The sequence below is a fragment of the Conger conger genome, chromosome 6 (genome assembly GCF_963514075.1).
Source record: "Conger conger chromosome 6, fConCon1.1, whole genome shotgun sequence".
In the NCBI taxonomy this organism is placed as follows: Eukaryota; Metazoa; Chordata; class Actinopteri; order Anguilliformes; family Congridae; genus Conger; species Conger conger.
Window position 1 is genome coordinate 49,822,577 of NC_083765.1, and position 18,897 is coordinate 49,841,473.

General features: G+C 41.7%; 1 protein-coding gene across 2 annotated transcripts in view; it reads left to right on the forward strand.

Annotated features, from left to right (window-relative positions):
• Nucleotides 1-18,407, forward strand: part of LOC133130486 (sodium-dependent noradrenaline transporter-like) — a 34,989-nt gene extending 16,582 nt beyond the window's left edge. For both annotated transcript variants that reach the window (XM_061245104.1, XM_061245105.1), the window contains exons 5-15: nt 2,026-2,164; nt 3,065-3,199; nt 4,103-4,206; nt 6,731-6,855; nt 7,592-7,704; nt 8,509-8,637; nt 10,054-10,153; nt 12,997-13,097; nt 14,873-15,043; nt 15,781-15,852; nt 16,092-18,407. In XM_061245104.1, the coding sequence (XP_061101088.1) occupies nt 2,026-2,164; nt 3,065-3,199; nt 4,103-4,206; nt 6,731-6,855; nt 7,592-7,704; nt 8,509-8,637; nt 10,054-10,153; nt 12,997-13,097; nt 14,873-15,043; nt 15,781-15,852; nt 16,092-16,115 (1,213 nt within the window). In that variant the 3' untranslated portion in view covers nt 16,116-18,407. The remainder of the gene's footprint in view (nt 1-2,025; nt 2,165-3,064; nt 3,200-4,102; nt 4,207-6,730; nt 6,856-7,591; nt 7,705-8,508; nt 8,638-10,053; nt 10,154-12,996; nt 13,098-14,872; nt 15,044-15,780; nt 15,853-16,091) is intronic.
• The last annotated feature ends 490 nt before the right edge of the window (nt 18,408-18,897 follow it).

The following is an 18,897-nucleotide window of genomic DNA, read 5'->3' on the forward strand; positions in this document are numbered from 1 at the left end:
TGTACTCTGTATGCGAACATTAACGACGGAGGTTGCAATTAGCATGACTAGGGAGAAACTAGGCGTTCTATTGAGTCAGATCAACTAATGCCTTCATTTTCTGTAATGAATGTTAGTAGTCAACAATCAGCTTTGTTTCAATCTGTAAGCTGCCAGCCACCACGTTGTATGGCCATGCACAGGCAGATGAGAGGCGCCTCTCCCAGAACGAGCGGCACTGTTGTGCGATACCAACTAAAACACTGGCTTCCGGGGAGATGATTCGGGCAGTGGCTTGGACCAAAGTCCCTGCAAGCACTAGGATTCGTCATTGCACCATGCCGTCACTGGATTTGCCGCTCACGCACTTACATGACTATTCTGAGCTCACTGAATAGTTCAAAAGAACACTGACTGAATAGTCAAGTCAGTGGTTTCCAAACTGTATGTTGTGATGGTAAAAACTATACTAGCACTGTACTAATTTCTATGTACACACAGTTCTTTTTAAATGTATATACATTCATCTATATTTAGACATGCAGCATGGCAGACTATTGTCAATATGGGTGACATAAGTGTGTTTACGCATTAACACGAGAAAGGCCACAGTTTTTTTTTATTTCCAAAACTACCAAGGCTGAGCGGACGTTTTTTCTTATTTCGTGAAGTGTGTTCTTCGTAATGATTGGATTTGTGTTTTTCTTCCTTGACTGTATAATTTACCTTCATTGCTACAAAAACAGGCTGCGCAAGACACAATTAACATAAAACTTTGGAATTACCTTTCAATGGATCATTGGTTTGCCTGTTAATAACAAAATAAATAAAAAATGGTCAAAAGCGATGATTTTCAAAGACAAGATTTCTGCCTCTGTTCTCCAGGGCATCGGCTACCATTGCCTTACAGTATGTTTTATTGTTTTATATTTGGTTATGCTCAAGGCTTCTGCTGTGAAGGTGAGCAAGGTGCAGCATTTAAACAAGGAAAGATCCCTGCTGAAAAAAACGAAGCTTGGTTTCGAAACAGCTGGTAGCTGGTTGACCAGTTCAGACCAGCTCCATACTTAACACGGTTTAGCTGGTTAACCAGTTCAGACCAGGTCCCAGCTTGACATGGTTTAGCTGGTTGACCAGTTCAGACCAGCACCCAGGTTGACATGGTTTAGCTGGTTGACCAGTTCAGAACAGCACCCAGCTTGACATGGTTTGACCAGCTCAAGCTATGTTTTATAGGCAGCCAGCTCAGACAAGCTACCAGCACTAGCTGGTTGACCAGCTGATACACATCTAGACCAGCTTTATCACCAGCTTGGTCAAGCGGGTTGATCAGCTGATACCCAGCTAGACCAGCTTAAGACCAGCTCATACCCAGCTAGACCAGCTTATGACCAGCTTGACCAACTCAGTTTTCAAGCTGGTCAAGCTGGCATAGCTGTATGTTATAGTAAGGAATTATTTTTATGAAGGTCCCATCCCTTGATTCTATTGAGAAAAGGCAGTTGCATATTTAATCATGCCATTATCACGCACTTATCCGCAACTCAGCAATGCTGCTTTGTGTCAATTTTCAATATGTTTTAGCCCATGTTTTAATTTATGAGAATGGATGAGTTGAATTTCTATCTACAGTTGGTCTCTAACGGTCTCTACCTAAGGGCACTGACCGCTGGGCTAGTGCCTGGAGGTTGGGGAGACCTCTCACATCCAGCATGAACCTGGGCAGACCCTGCGGTTATGGGCCTGGTAAATGAGGCTAATGGAATGTTTAATGTTAACTGTACACGAAAGGTGACAACGAGTGTCTCTCTCTCTCTCTCTCTCTCTCTCTCTCTTTCTCTGTGTGTGTGTGTATGTGTGCCTGTCTGTCTGCCTGCCCATGTGTGTGCCTGTCTGTCTGCCTGCCTGTGTGTGTCTGCCTGTCTGTCTGCCTGCCTGTGTGTGTCTGCCTGTCTGTCTGCCTGCCTGTGTGTGTGTGTGTGTGTGTATGCCTGTCTGTCTGCCTGCCCGTGTCTGTGTGCATGCATGTGTTTGTTGTATATCTAGGCGAGCAGTGCTGCACCTTCACGAGAGCAAAGGCATTCAGGACCTGGGAGTGCCTCAGCTGCGGCTGGTGGCCTGCCTGGTGGTGGTGGTCTTCATCCTGTACTTCAGCCTGTGGAAGGGGGTCAAGTCATCCGGCAAGGTACGGCACAGGGTCCCCCGAATGGCTTCAGTCCAGCATCGCTCACACGCTCACACACGCCATACCAGGGATTCACCCTGTTCTGTACACGCTGAGAGAGAAATCTACCATTCTCAAATGAAACCGGCTCATTAACTCACTGCTGCGCAACACTCTCTGTGACAGGCCAATGGAAAAGCTGCTCTGCCATGTGTACCAAGCGTGTATAAATGACTATTGACCCAGTGTGTGACTGGAACATGTTGGTTGTATGCCTCGGGCTGCTGTGGGTGATGATAAGACACTAAGGGCCAGAAAACCAATAATATGACCAATGATTGGACATGGTATTTGTTGTGTGCCAATCATTGGTTTTGTTATTAGTTTTGCACCAATCATTGGTTGTTTTTTTTTTGTTTTGCATTTGTTAAAAGATTTTTCACATGCTACAGATCTAAGTAAACCGAAACCTGAATTGTGTCAATGCACAGGCCTGTTTTGGGTCCACACTTTTTTTGTGTGGTTATTCGTTTCCAGTCGTATTGTCTTTAAGCCAACACCCGAATTGACTGTGATGAGTAGAGAAATGTACAGATTTGCTCCAGTAAAACATAGAGAAAATGTTTGCCTAAAATATAAATCATTGTCTGAAACATTCAAGGGCTATTGAACCAGTGTGCAACTCAAAACTGTCCCGGGGTAAATTTTATGCATTTATTTTATGATTGTTGATTAAATTAATGTTCAAGTTCAATAAGTACACCTTCTTAAACTGAGCAGTGAGTTCAAACGGTTCTCCCTTTGGAGAGCTGCCCGGTCTGTAGAGCAGTTTGATGTTCTCCCTTTGGAGAGCTGCCCGGTCTGTAGAGCAGTTTGGTATGGGACAGTCTGGGAAGAAGCTAATAATGTGTCCATGTTCAGGTGGTGTACATCACCGCCACCATGCCGTACGTGGTGCTGTTCGTCCTGCTCATCCGTGGCATCACCCTGCCTGGAGCCATGGATGGCATCAGGGCATACCTCCACATCGACTTCAAGCAGCTCAAGAACCCCAAGGTGCCATTTTACCGTCGACTTCCCACGTGTTCGCTTACAATTAATGCCACTGAACACTGTAGCTGCCTTAGCATTGTATCCCTGTGGTACTTCAAAAGCATGACAAGGCGAAAATTTGCAAAGGGCTGGCTGTTGAAAACTAGCACTAGGCTATATACATAATGTTGCCTATGCAATGTATCACTGCATTTGTAGCGGTCCCTATTAAAAAAACAATAAATAACAAAATTCACAATATCAACAAAAAGTGAACTTTTATGGGCAGAGGATCTGTTGTTCCAATGCTGTGTGTGGAACACAGAGAAAATAATGATACAGATTTCAGGACAGACTGTGGGCAGAAAACCATTTATTGATAATTGGCGGTAGTGTCAGCCAGGACGTCCGTGTCATATCGCACACCTCTGACATGCTCAGCGATAGCATCCACAGTCTGGCTGCACTAGCCACATACACAGTGTAACAGTCTGCCTGTACTAGCTACATATACAGTGTAACTGTCTGCCTGTACAAGCTACATACACAGTGTAACAGTCCGCCTGCGCTAGCCACCCCACATGTACAGTGTAATTGGTGGACTGCGGACTGAAGAACACATGACCTTGCGTTCTTCTCCCAAATTGATGTGATAAATCTGCAGCAATGAGCATAAACACAGTACAATTGAGTATTTTAATCGGTGAGAAAATAGGGTTACAGTTACAAGGAATGCAATCACAATGTATGGCTTTATACTGACAGTATTTACAGTACTACACTGGCATATTGATTCTGCTGTCTATTCAGAAGAAGGCCTGAATAAGAAAGGTGTTAAGGTTTAAGAGTAACATTATTTCCATTGTAATATTATTTCCATTGTAACAGTATTGTCATTGAGATTATAAACTCAGGCTTTTCTTGCAGGTATGGACTGAAGCGGCGACTCAGATATTCTATTCCCTGGGAGCAGGTTTTGGGGTTCTGATCGCATTTTCCAGCTACAATAAATTTGACAATAACTGCTACAGGTAAGAATGGAAACTGAATCGAGTTGTTCAGCATGACTGTTTTGCCCTGCCAGTGCGGGTTCTGTATGTGGGAGAGTGGGTTCTGTATGCGGGAGAGCGGATTCTGTATGCAGAAGAGTGGGTTCTGTATGTGGGAGAGCGGGTTCTGTACGCGGGAGAGCGTATCCTTAGTATCCAATTGAAAGTAAAGTTAAAAAGTTTACTTTAAAAACACTACCTATATTTTTAAACTGGTCAAATTAATGAATCAGTTGGCTAAATAGGTTGTTCAACACATATTACAGTTTCTTCACAATGCAGGTTTGGCTCGTTATCATTTGCTTTGTCTTTGAATTCTTCATTATCTACCAAATTGTTAGTTTTAGTGTCCGTACTTTCACGTAGTAGTAGCATACTGATTTACCTCAATCTTTCATTTGATATGGGAAATAATTCTGTTTGCAATATATCACAATAAGCACAACATCAACGTCAAACTAAATTCATGGAATACTTACATTCTATTTATTTTACTATTTCTGACATAATTTCAAATGCATCTGGATTTTTTGATTTCTTTTAGCTGTAACAGACTTTGGCAAAGTTTATGTAAGAGGCTGCGTGGTGATAGTATGTCTTGGTCAGTGTACCCAATCTTGACTGATGTCTTGGTAACATGCTATACTGTAACTGTGTTCCTGTAACATGTGAATTGATGTGTTTTGGCATTCCAAACACACAGTGAGAGGGTCCTTGAGGTCAGACTAGCAATTTCCCTGTTCTGTGACTGCCATGAACAAGGTCTTGGGCAGTAATTCAGTGTGAAAACTCACATTGGTACAAAACATGATGGAAGTGAACTGAAACGAAAGGAGCGGGGGAGAGTTTTCCTTATTAAACTGCTTTATGCTTTATGGTTCCCATGAAAAATAATTGCTCAAATAACATGGTATTTCCAGGTTTCATGTCATGCCTGTGAATAAGGTCTAGAAGGGGTGGTCAATCTTGAAAACATGCCTACTGCGGCTGTTGAGCTATGCTAGACTATCTCCACTTTAGTGAGTAACTAAATCTTTCAGCATGTAACCCTGTCATTACAGTTACTGCAGGCACTGTAGAGCCGAATTATACGAAGCATTTTAGTGCAGAGCCCTCAAGCGACTTCTTCCTGGGGGTCAGGTTCATTTTTAATAATGGTACATTGGCCAAATATTACCATTCAAAAGTATGGAATCACTGATAGATCTTTATTTTTTTGAAAGAAATGGATAAGATGGTGATAATGTTACAAATTACTGTCGTTGTTTACATCACAGGTCCTCAGTGCCCACTAAAAATCAGTTTAATCTGCAGCAATGAAGAAGGGACTCTGGGATGCTGGCCGAACAGGCTGTATACTGCCCAGTCTCTGTGTTCTTTGCCCATTTGAACGTTTTGTTCTTGTTTGCCAGTTTCGGTGGCTTTTTCTTCACCGTTGCTTGGGTACTATTCATCTGAGGACCTGTGAGGCCAAAATGGAGGCTCTGATGTACTTGCCCTCTTGTCTGGTGTGCCCCTTGTATGAAATATTCAGTTTCTTGGCAATCGCACACACGGAATAGCCTTTGTGTCTCAAAATAACAATTGATGAATGAGTTTCTAGAGGAAGCTGTTTCTTTCTGGCCATTTTTAGACCAAAATTGAACGTTAGAAATGCCAGTGTACTAGATAATGTAGCACCTGAAAGAAAGCTACATTGAACAGCACAATTGTTTTCAGTTGCGCTTAATATAATGGGAAAGGTTTCTCTCATACCAAATTTGCACATTTACTCGATTACTGAAGGATGAGGTAGAGTGTTGTTAAAACACTGGAGTAATGGTTGAATATGGGGCTTTGCAATCATGTGTAAAGATTGATTTAAAAAACTGGTTTAACAAACGTTAAGAGTAATTTGTAACATAATCAATTTCTTGCCTACATTTTGTATCAATATAATGGTGCCTTGATAAATAAAAATATAAATTTCTTCCAAAAACAGAAATATTTCTCAGTGATTCCAAATTTTTAAATGGTAATGTATTCGTAAGATGTATTTGATATTTGCATGCATTACATACCTTATTAAAACACACATAGCTATTGTTTCTTATTCTGATGCTTGTGGGAGATATGCTGGCTCTCTGCAGATTGAGATGTGGACAGCGTAAAAACTAATATCTGATACCTACATGGGGTGACATGGCTCAGGCAGTAAGAGCAGTCGTCTGGCAGTCGGAGGGTTGCCGGTTCGATCCCCCGCCCGGGCTGTGTCGAAGTGTCCCTGAGCAGGACACCTAACTCCCAAATGCTCCTGAAGAGCTGGTTGGTGCCTTGCATGGCAGCCAATTGCTGTGAGTGTGTATGAATGGGTGAATGAGAAGCATCAATTGTACAGCGCTTTGGATAGAGATGCTATATATAAATGCCAACAATTTACATCTGAATATATATGTATATTTATTTTCTTCTCGTTAATGCTCAGAAGGCCAACGTTGTGTGTTTGTGTTGTCACTCACTTCTGCAGGGACGCTCTTTTGACCAGCAGCATCAACTGTGTCACCAGTTTCTTTTCCGGGTTTGCGATTTTCTCCGTGCTGGGATACATGGCCCAAAAACACGGGGTGAACATCAAGGACGTGGCGACCGAAGGTATGTGAGATTAGTCATTAGTGCTGGGATGCTCAAATCTCACCCTTGAGGTCAGTAGCACTGCTTCTTTTCTCTTCTGCCTGCTCGTCAGCGGTCCAGTGATGTCACTGATTGGGCAGAAATGACACTCACCTGGGAATCAGCCCCTGATTAGAGAAGAGTACTGAAAGCCAGTCGGACTACTGGCCCCCAGGGCCAGCTTTGAAGATCTCTGCATTAGTGACTAAGTGTTCAGTTATGCTGGCCGGTTTATATTGGTGAATTGGCAGAGGAGTGGTTGTGGTTTTAAACAACAGTATTGAGCTTTCACACTGCACAGGCACTGCATAACCTGGGACAGTTCAATGTAATGGAATACTGACAGAAAGAGTCCCATAATTCCCTGTAGGACCCAACTCAAAATGAATCTTTAAAGGGATTCTGCTTCCAATACACATCTACTGATCCCTTGATGCATCACTCGCTCTCGCTCTCTCTCTCTCTCTCTCTCTCTCTCTCTCTCTCTCTCTCTCACTCCCTCTCTGTATCTACATGATTGTTTGCATTGCAGTGCTGCCACACAATTGGCTGATAAGATAATCGCATGAATAAGTAGGTGTAATAAAGTAAAAATGTTCCTAATAAAGTGCTCGGTGAGTGTATTTTACATCAAAAGAATGTCAACTGCCAAAGTCGTCATGAAAAAGAGCAACTGCTAATTGCCTGTAATTGTCTGTCATTGTGTCTCTAATCACAGGGGCCGGATTGGTTTTTATAATTTACCCAGAAGCCATATCCACCCTCCCTGGATCAACCTTCTGGGCCATAGTCTTCTTCATAATGCTCCTAACCCTGGGCATCGACAGTTCTGTGAGTGTCATACCCAAACCCTTCTGGGCCATAGTCTGCTCCGTAATGCCCCTAACCCTGGGCATCGACAGTTCTGTGAGTGATAGACCTAGTGTCATGTCTTTCATAGGTTATTTCATCATGTAAGGTTTGGGCCATGGAATTATTTGAGAGCACACACTGCATTCGTGTTACACCAGGGGTCTGGAGCTTGAGTGCTGGGGAGCTCTAGTGTCTGCTGACTTCTGTTGTTTCATTACTTAGGTGCTTATTTCAGTCATTGATTGGCTAAAAATCAGAGGCCTAAACGGAGGCTGAAAGGAAACCACAAAAACCTGGAGATACTGCAGCCATCTAGGACTGAAGTTTAAGATCCCTGTAATACATCCAAACTAATGCCCCCTCCCCGTTTATAGAAGCGTCTTGCCATCAAATTGTATCCTAAATAGTGGCTTTTGCAGAAAACCATGACCAAGTAGTCATTAAAAACAAAATCCCAACTTTGATGTGGATATGATCGTACTATAACTGCATAAAGTTGATCGTAGCTATGTTATTTAGCTGCTGGTTATGCATGGGGTACTGCACATTTGAATATGCTGCCTCTTCTGCAGCTCGGACATTAAAATGCAGTAGTTAGTATGGAGTGTGATTTTAGTGTTTCCTTTGTGTTACCTGGCATTTTCACTGTTTATACACATGGACATGGAATTTTTTGGCGACTACATGGAGAAGTTTCTCTCTCTGTTTTTCCATGATCCCTCTCTTCTTCCCCCTTCTCCTTTTCCCTCCTCTACGCCTCGGTTCCTCCTGTCTTTTTTTCAGATGGGTGGTATGGAAGCTGTCATCACCGGCCTCTCGGACGATTTCAAATTCCTCAAGAGGAACAGGAAGCTGTTTACGTTCGCCACGGCGTTCGGGACATTCCTGTTTGCCTTGATCTGCATCACAAACGTACGTGTGTGAGACTTCTCTGCTGTTATGTTCGAGTCTAAAGCCGCAGAACCCCTGCTGGGACTTTGGCTCATCGACGCCATTTTGTTGCCAAAACCTCTGACTTTACAGTAAATCAGGGTCACGGGTGTAGCTAGTCAGGCCTGAAGAATTTTCACACTTTTAAATGTCATTTAAAATGCATGTGCAAAAGTGGTTCAACATATGACATAAAAAATGGTTTAAAATTTCCCTATGAGACCTGGTATGTTGGACAGCCATTCGTCATTGGCAATACACGGGCTGTAAAATGAACTGCTGGAAAAACAGAAACACTTGAGAAAGACTCATAATTTGCCAGAATCCTGGATGGCTGTAGAGAGGCCCCTGGCTGGCTGCAGTATCTGCAGGAACAGGGGCCTGGTGTCAGGGGGTGGAAGGGCCTGTACAGGAACTCTTGCCAACCTGGATATTTTAAAGTTGCCTGCTTTAAAAACGTCACCTGTTTATTTTAAACCCATGTGTGATATAGAGCATGCTTCCCGAGGTGTTTTCCACAAAGCAGTTTACAAATCTTAATTATTGAGTTTACAAATCTTGAAAATAGTAAAGGTAAAAAAATAAGCTAAGTGACGGGTTTAGTTTTACAGGGTGAGGCAGAGTAATGTACCTCATTACCAGAGAATGACCGTAATTTTAGTCCCGTCCGAATGCACCATCTCAGTGATTTATACAGACTGTGCAGTAAACTTTCCGACCTCTTTTACCTATTGAAATTTGCCCTACAAAATTTGTTGCAAACTTCTTATATTGCTTCCCAAACAGTGCGGTTGTGTAACATTTTTTTTATTTTTTGTTATGTCTTGCGGTGTTGACCCCATGCCGAGAGGGAGGGCAGGCTTGTTTCTTTGGCCAGTCAAGCATGGGTGACAACACCAACTAACCACTCCCATCTCGGTCATTTTGGAGACCAATTACTGAGATGTCTTTATCACGTCCCAATCAGACCCACGTCCCATATTACAGACACAGTCCTGTGATAACAATTACTTTATACACAGTGTCCTGAAAACAAATCCTGTCCGAATCCTGCTTTTTTCAGTTATCTTGCTTTGTGGAACAGCCCCCTGGTGTTTGTGTTTACACAACTACTTTTGTTTATGTTTAAAGTTCAATGGTCTTTCAACTGGGACTAGCTTTCTAAAGTGACTTATACTGGACCTATGCCTTTTTTCCCATTAGGCACGACATTTTCAGAAACCTTGACGATAAGCAGTCTCAGATAATGTTATTAAGATTATAACATTATTTTATTGTTATTTTATTGTAAATTTACAAGCCCAGGTTTGTATTCAATCACTGCTGTGTTTACTGTACAGAAACGGTCACTGATCGTGCCGGTGTTCTACCCGTTTCCTCTCTTCTGTCTGTCCCCAGGGAGGGATATACGTCCTGACTCTCCTGGACACTCACGCTGCGGGTACCGCCATTCTTTTTGGGGTGTTAGTGGAGGCTGTGGGGGTGTCCTGGTTTTATGGTGAGTTGGTATTATTATTTTATTTTTCACCATCACCAGTTTATTACTTTATTCCCATAATCATTCCCCCTGAGCCACATGTGGTTGAATGTGCTTGTGAAAAATGATTCGCTGGGCCCTGAAGGCACTGTGTACCAAAGCTCTCCGACGTGTATCTTTTTCTGCCGTGCTAAACTGCTGGTGGCCCAGCAGGTTCTGTATGGGTTGCTGCCCCCTACGTATCCCCCAACCCCCCCCCCCTATTATGGGCTTTCACAATCCTCAAGCATCTGTTGGACCAGGGCCAGCTGCAGTTAAAGGCATACGATGCAGGATTTTTACCATGAAGATATTATCGAACAAACGTGTTCAGTCGTTACTATGATACACTGGCGACCAGTGTCTGTGTTCGCTTCTGCCCAACACCTTGCTTGTGTACTTGTATGTGTTGTTCTAAAAACTCCTCGGGCCCCTTCTGGGTGTGGGCCTTTTCTTCTGTGCTGTACCTGAAAAGCATGTGTCCTAGACACTGAACTGAAAAGAGCAGCCCATTGGCTACTGCAGCACTGAGCTGGGTTTGCGAGAGATTAGCCGTGGTGGCTAATTATTAACCAAGTGGCTGGCTAGCTTTCAGTAACATTCATTTGCAGCGACATTGTAAGCTAACTAAATTCAGTTTTGTACATCGGCTGGCTGGCTGTGATAGCCACTGCACGGTACTGCAGTTACTGCTGATATTTTCTGGAGATTCTACCAGAGTATTTCCTCTCCTTGGCGGGGAGCTCACTCCTAAATCAAAAAGACTCCCAGAATTTCAGAAGACTTGAGATGTCTGATGAAAATTGAGTGGCAATGAAGTGATGCGTTTGTGGTTATGCATGCTTATGTTGCACAATTGTGCAGGCAGGCTGGAGCAGACTGAAATCCAGTGGTGTTTGCAGAAGCATCACCACTAGCTAACATTTAGCCGTAGCATAGTGGGTAATTAAGGTAGATGATCCCCGGTGTAGCCAAAATAAGATCCGCTCAGCCGTTGGGCCCTTGAGCAAGGCCCTTAACCCTGCGTTGCTCCAGGTGAGGATTGTCTCCTGCTTAGTCTAATCAACTGTTTGTCGCTCTGGATAAGAGCGTCTGCCAAATGCCATTAATGTAATGTAATGCAATGTAAATAAAAACAAAAGTAACGTCAGTTAAATAGCAAGCTAAATGGCCTGTGTGGAAAGCGACTACTAACGCTGAAATTGTTTTAATCACATCTGGATTTCTCATCTCATTGCTATCACGGCACACGGTCATCTACAAAGGAGAGGTGGGGTTGAGAATGGGGCGTACACGTTTCTTGTGTACAAACACAGGAGATATCCCGCATAGTATGCCTTTAAATGCAGTGCAGGGACCGTGTCACAATGTTTTATCCCGCAGCACATTGGAGTTGATATAATGCAATGAACATGGTTATACTGGCAATTTTAATTTGGGGCTATTTACATTCATGAGTGATCTGTGTAGGAATTACAGCCCTTTTTATACATGGTACATATCCATCTAACACTTCCATTAGCATGTTATCTTCCATTCAATTACAGTACACTTAGAGAGGCACTCTTCTGTCTGAGACACACGAGACGCTTCCTCATATCGGCTAACACTCGCAGCTGGAGGCAGTGACAGCCCTAGGCATGACAGGGGACAAATCCCTCCGATAATCGATGACTCCCGGAGTCAGGCTTCCTGTTTTTGTGACTGCAGCCGGTCGGGTCTCTCACTGTGGAACGCTCCGGGCTCCGGTTCTGATTGACCGAGTGCCCGGCTCACATTCACGTCACGTTTTCAGAAAACAATCATACTTGGTTATGATGGGCCCGTTTGATCAGCGAAATGGCAACCCTTCATTTGTCCACGGCATGTCATCATGAACAGCTTTCCCAGCTCTGTTGAGTCTGTTATTCCTGGTGCCACAGCCTCCATTTGACTGTATAGTTCACCATCAGCAGTGACCCGTCTGTCGATACTTTTATTTTTTGCATTATATTACATTACTGGCATCTGGCAGATGCTCTTATCCAGAGCGACGTACAGTTGATTAGACTAAGCAGGAGACAATCCTCCCCTGGAGCAATGCAGGGTTAAGGGCCTTGCTCAAGGGCCCAATGGCTCTCCAGATCTTATTGTGGCTACACCGGGGATCGAACCACCGACCTTGCGTGTCCCAGTCATGTACCTTAACCACTAGGCTACAGGCCGCCCTTATTTAAATAAAAACGAAAGCAATACAGTTGTTAGTGTGTGCCAGATGCCTTTATACCATACCATACCATACCAAACCATACCATACCATTCAACATTGAAGAACCTTGTACTGGGTAACAAACTTTGCCAATGGTGTATATTAGTCTTGTTCACTGTGACTGTGATAATGTGATGCTATGTAAAATTAATTCAATTAAATGTTTCTTTATCTTGTGGTTCTTCTTCAGACACCAGTCTACAACTGGCATATAATTTTATCAGCTTACAAACAATCTATTTTTAAGAGTAAAAATAACCTTAACTGTAAACATCTTAAGCTGTGAAAAGAAGAGAAGAGGTTGCTTTGGAAAAGTGATTACTTAAAAAAAGAAGCAACATCTACATGATGGCAATTATAATTACTGTATCCATGATTTCCCACAAACTATATTTACAGCATAAATTAGGGGCCTTTAATACATTTAGGCACGATAAATTTTAAAATGGTTGTGCCAAAACAATGTAAATACATGCATGCATTCCAGTAAAATTACCCCAAATTGTTCTTCATGGGAGGAATGGAATGGTGACTGGAAGTTTGACTGCTTGGCGTGGTGTGGCTGTGTTTGCTCCAGGTGTGGACCGGTTCAGTGACGATATCGAACACATGATGGGCTTCAAGCCCGGCCTGTACTGGAGGCTGTGCTGGAAGTTTGTCAGTCCTGTTTTTCTGCTGGTAAGTTTCTTGTGGTTTTGCAAGGAGGTGGGGGTCCATTTCCCAGCATGCATTGGGTGCACTGATACCCTTACAAGGCAAGGTTTATGTAAATCATCTGTTAATGGTACAAAATGATGATATTTACCACTGCTAATGCATTTTCTTTTGAATGAGTTGTTTTTAAAGAATGCCCTCGTTCTCAAGATATGCAATGGTTAATGAATACCAGCAGGTATTATTTCAGATGGTTTTTTTTTCATAAATTTCGTATACGGTACCAGTCAAACGTTTGGACACACCGGGCCTGTTTCCGCTTTTTCCAATTGATGACAAACAGAGGAAATAAAACATCAAACATCAAAGTGCGGTCAAAAGTGCAGATTCTCCACAGATTTTTTGGTTGTGATTGATGCCTGAGCTGCTTCGTAAGGACAATTGATCGGCAGCAATAGGAAATGTGCTTTTATATCAACCACATCACTTTGCAGTTGTATTTCTGATGATTATATTCTGAGAAATTCAGTAAAGGTCATTAGATAAATCAGGCAGGTGCTTGATCTCATGGATACGCACCAATTTGCCATAAACAACACTCTAACCCAGGCCAATCTGACAGCGTTTGGCAGTCTGGGCTGGGAAGAGCATATCCATAATTAAAGATTTGTATGTCGACAACCAATTTGCCTCTTTCAGTCAGTTACAAACCAAACACAGTGTCCCCCATACCCATTCATTTCCTATTGCAGGTTAAGCGTTTGACAGGCAGCATACCTTTTATGAGTCTATGGTACAAGTCCCTTCCTCCAAGTGATTACCGTAGTATCACAGTTTGTTCCTCTCTTTGCTGGGACTACTTCCTCTAACCCTCTTAAGGAGGCGTGGAGCTGCTTGGAAACTAGTTCCCAAATATCAGATGAACTCTGGGAGAAAGGGTTATGCAAAATTAATCAATGCCAGACTGCAACTTATACAGTTTAAGGCTATACATTGTTGACATTATTCAAAAACATTAAAGAGGATGTATCCTTATGTTTCATCTATGTGTGATACGTGTAAATTCTGTGAGAGTGGAAATCTACCCCCCCCACCCCCCCCACCCCCTTTTAACGAATGGCTCAATTCAATGGTTTCCTGTCTTTACCTGGAGGAGACAAGAAACTCCACATCTAACACTTACTCAAACGATTTGGGGACCCTTCATAGACCGTATTCAAAGTCAGGCTAGATTTTCAAGATCTGTATATGGGGGTGAAGGAACATATGTTTGAGGGTATCTTTGTGTATCGCAAATTGCATTTATTTGTCATTTATGTACTTTCATTTTATCTATTGATATTTCCCTAACTGCATCTGCTTCCATTTGAAAGTTGTTGTATTGTAGGCATGTACAATCTTACTAAAAGGTACACGTTTTTGTACCTTTTATTTTTTCTTTGTAAATCTGACACTGTTTTGTCTATTTGTGTGTCTATATTTGTTTTGGTGTGTAACTTTGTATTTAGTGTATTTTCTAAATAAAATGCTCAAAAAAATAAAAACTGAAACAGAAGCTTCACGTAACTTAAGCCTTATGCTGCGAGATCCACTGCACAATCCATGCTTGCACTCAATTCTGACTAAATGAAATGTCATTTAGCCAGTTTTTAAATGCAGTCCACAGCAGGCAAACAAGCCTAGCTTCAAACCAATCCTTTTCTAATTATTCAGTGAGACAGTGCTGATTAGTTTGCACTTTCACAAATGTATGGAATCCGTTAAACAAATTTTGATACGGAGTGATTTGTCTTTTTCAGTTTGTGGTGATTGCCAGCATCGTGAACTCCAGTGACCTGAAATACGATGAGTATACCTTCCCTAAGTGGTCCAACTATGTTGGCTGGGGCATCGCACTGTCGTCTATACTGCTTGTGCCGTTCTACGCCATCTACAAGTGCTGCACCGTGAAGGCAGACACACTGAAACAGGTCAGTCGGGAGAATCCTGCTTTCTGAAACGTGCAGTGTGGAATGTGTTCTGTGCGTGGAAAACATGCAGGGAACGTCGTGCCTAAAATACACATCTTAATGGTTCCCTTACGTCCTTCCTTTATATTGTCCTAAGATCAGGTTCATTTGAGTATAAAACATTCAGCCCACGAGGAACAGCTGCTACCGTCTTGTAGCCTGTAAGGTTTTGAATTTGTACTGCCTCCAAGATCTTGATTTATGCTGATAAAAATCATTAACAGTTTGGAAAATACTTTCATCTCCCAGAACCACAGTGCTGTTTACCCTAATTGTTTTCACTTGGTCATGTTTTCCGTAGTCATTACTATATATCTAATATCTTGCCGTAACAGCATGAAGTGAAGATGCCAGCTGCTACACAAATGTTGAGACGGATAAAACGGCTACATTCTTCTCTCAGTTTAAAATGGCTACCGCAGCCGGTGAAGTCTAAAAATACAATGCACTTCCATCATGTCCAGGAAAAGGGTTTCTTGCAGTACATTGCATCCACAAAGTGAGGCCTAATTGCAGTAGAGCCATTTTAATTCATTTCATTTCAAGATCATATTTGCCTCAATTGTTGTTAATGACTAGTACGGTAACTTTGGTGGGACAATTTTAAAAGTCATGGATAAAACGGTTTCCAGTAACCGTAATCTATTAAGAATAATCCGGGTGTTCTAACTTATTTGTTCTAATTCATTACATTTCAGAGAATAGCTTATTGCATTACACCTGAACATGAATATCACCTTGTGGCTGAAGGGAAAATCAGGCAGTTTGAGGTAAGTCTACATCCTACGGTTGTTAGCTTAAGAGGCAATAACCTTTTCAAGTTCAGTCTTTGTTCCAGTCATTGTGTGCAATATTTCTTGTCTCAATTCCTCATTCAATGATGAACAACAAAAAAAGCAGAATAAGCTGAGTAAAATTAAAACTAAGAAGTAAATTCTAACGAGTCAGCTGTAATGTATATGTGTGCATTGACTTCAGACTTTTGTGAACAACTCTATTTTCATTTCAGTTAAATCACTGGCTTTCCATTTGACACGTGTGACCTGAAGTTGCAGCCTGAAATTCCAGGATAGTAAAGACATGCAGTTCTGCCTTCTTGGGAAAGGTGAATTTCTGTGAAGAAGATTGACTGGGAAAAGTGGAATTTTCTGTGTTCTGAAAGGCATGTCAGATGCGCTGTTTCATTGGTGTAATTATTTAGTTAATAAATGAAACCATTTCTCAAACCTCATAAGACTTCACACAGAGGCACTCCACTGAGAAATCTGTAGGTATATATATTTTTTTCAAAAGTTGCTTTTGCTTTTCTTTTGCTTTTTTTTGTAAATTACATTGTTAAACATTGTATAAATCAGTTAAAGAGGAAAAAAGGATTCATGCCAAATCGCAACCACAACCATGAAGAGAACTTTGTGTTAAGTACATTTGTGTTTCTTTTTTTGCAAACCCCGAACCTTTAAAAGTGAATTACGCACAGGAATAGGTAATTTCTTCAAACAGCCATTTATTTTCATTCACCTGTACCATCACCTGTGTTTCGTGTAAGAGCAGGCTGATGGGTACAGTGAATGGGATCTCAGGATCTATCAGTCAGCACCATGTCATAGCTGTTTAGCACCTGGTTGTGCCTGGGTCGTGACTGGCTCAGAGGATCCTTCATATCGCATACATTATGAATTTGAATGTCACCCAATGTCTGTGTAATGAGCATGAGAGGTATGCCCAGGTTGATTTGAGTATCCCTGCTGGTGTCAGAGATGAGCTGAAGGAATGTGTAGCAGGAACACCATGTGTATGAAGCAGCAGCATATCCACAATCCACAATACGCAAATGAACGCTTCGTCATAAAATACCTCACCTCATCTCACACAGGTGTCCACTTGAAATAACAATTCAACTGTCAGTGCCTTATCGAGACACTAAAATATTGGCAAACATTTAACAGATTTTTTTTTCTGTGACTTATTCATCCAGTCAGAATGTTTTCAGGTTCCTCAGATACATTCGTTTTTAAAGCAAGATTGTTGAGGTACAAACGATAGCATTATCCATTTTATTTCCAAATGAAAAACTAAAATGAACCATTTCTTATGTAAGGGAAAAGGGAAAAAACTGACACAGAGATTTGCAACAGCATTCTTTTCAAAAGCTTTATTGCTGTTGTGTTTACCAAGAGCTGTGTGGGTTTACTTTACAAACCTCATAATCCTTTGAGTACTAAAGTAATCACAGTGCTATAAAATAAGTGTGGTGTCTTAAGACCCAAAGCCAGTGAAAACATTGAGCTGAAAAGCCAATACCATTGCTTTTCCTCATTTTCAAGAACCTCAGATTAATGTAATAAAGGAGGTGGCTTTGACAACATGGATTTTAACTCTATATGGTATATTTGCACTGTATTTGTGATATTTATTACCACATACATTCAATGCTTTGTTCTGTGTTGTTAAAAAAAAGTCTGCTTTGCTTCCAAAGACAGATGTTCAATATGTGTGTGTGTGTGTGTGTGTGTGTGTGTGTTTGTGCGTGCTTGTGTGTGTGTTTGTGTGTGTGTGCGTGTGTGCGTGCGTGCGTGAGTGTGTGTGTGTGTGTGTGTTTGTGTGCATGCGTGTGTGTGTGTGCGTGTGTGCGTGCGTGTGTGCCTGAGTGTGTGTGTGTGTGTGTGTTTTTGTGCGTGCGTGTGTGTGTGTGTGTGTGTGTGTGTGTGTGTGTGGTTGGAGGGGTTATTGCTGATGTTTGCCTGAAAGTGTTTCTTCTTCTCTCATAAACATGTGAAACAATCTCAGTCCAGAATAACTGTTACCTTATCTGAAATGATACATTTATCAGTAGAAGTATTTTATTTAAGTGTTTTTTACTCAAGTAGAACAGCTTAAAAGTGCCAAAATATCATATTTCATATTTCATCTTTTGTTACTTTTATTTATTAAAACAGTGAAAACAAATGACTTTTTTAATGATTTAACAGGTAGGAGGTAAGCCACACATATCATGAAACAGAAATATGTGTGTTGTAAGATATACAGAATATATAAATATATTCTTTTGGTATGTATAATCTTGTATTCATCAAATTGTTTATTACAGAACGTGAATGTAAAGTCTTAAATGTAACTGTCAACTGTTACAGTGTTTGACGTAGTTTAGGCAAAATATTACAGATGTATCTTCATTGTAACCTGGGGCAGCTGGGGCCAAACCCAGCATTACTGCACTATGTTTACATAATATTGTGTACAATATAAAGTCCTGTTGAACGTCAGTGAAAGTTATCTATAAAGAAGTCGAAATATGCACATTATCACAATAAAGCGTTTCCCTCTACACAGGCCAGACAATGGGTTATTTTTGCTATTTTTATTTATGGAAAATGCTTACAGGAGTTTGAGGTTGGTGAGGAGGAGGACTGGCTCCGTGGTATCCGCTCTGCTCCCTTCAGACAGCCCACGCTTTCACGGCCCGAGTCTCTTCAGGAACTTGGACAGTACTGGGTCGAGGAAGTGCACTTTTGTTTTGTGAGAGGAAGACGCAACCCCCAGTTGTACTCTCGCTTGCTAGAAGTTCCATTTTAATCCTTAATCTCCAGGGTCTTTGTTTAGCTCGTGTTTCTGTGCTTCCTTTGGCTTTAACAATGCCTTTGACATCAACTCTCTGGCTTTGAGTTATAGAGATCAAACACCCTTCCAACACAGAAAAATACATTTCTGTAGGGCAGGAATTCTCAAACCTTTGTGCCATTGGGCGAAACTATTACATTAAAGGGGACAGGCAGTGTTGCAGTGTGTTGGATCTAGGTTTATGACAAGAAGGCTAT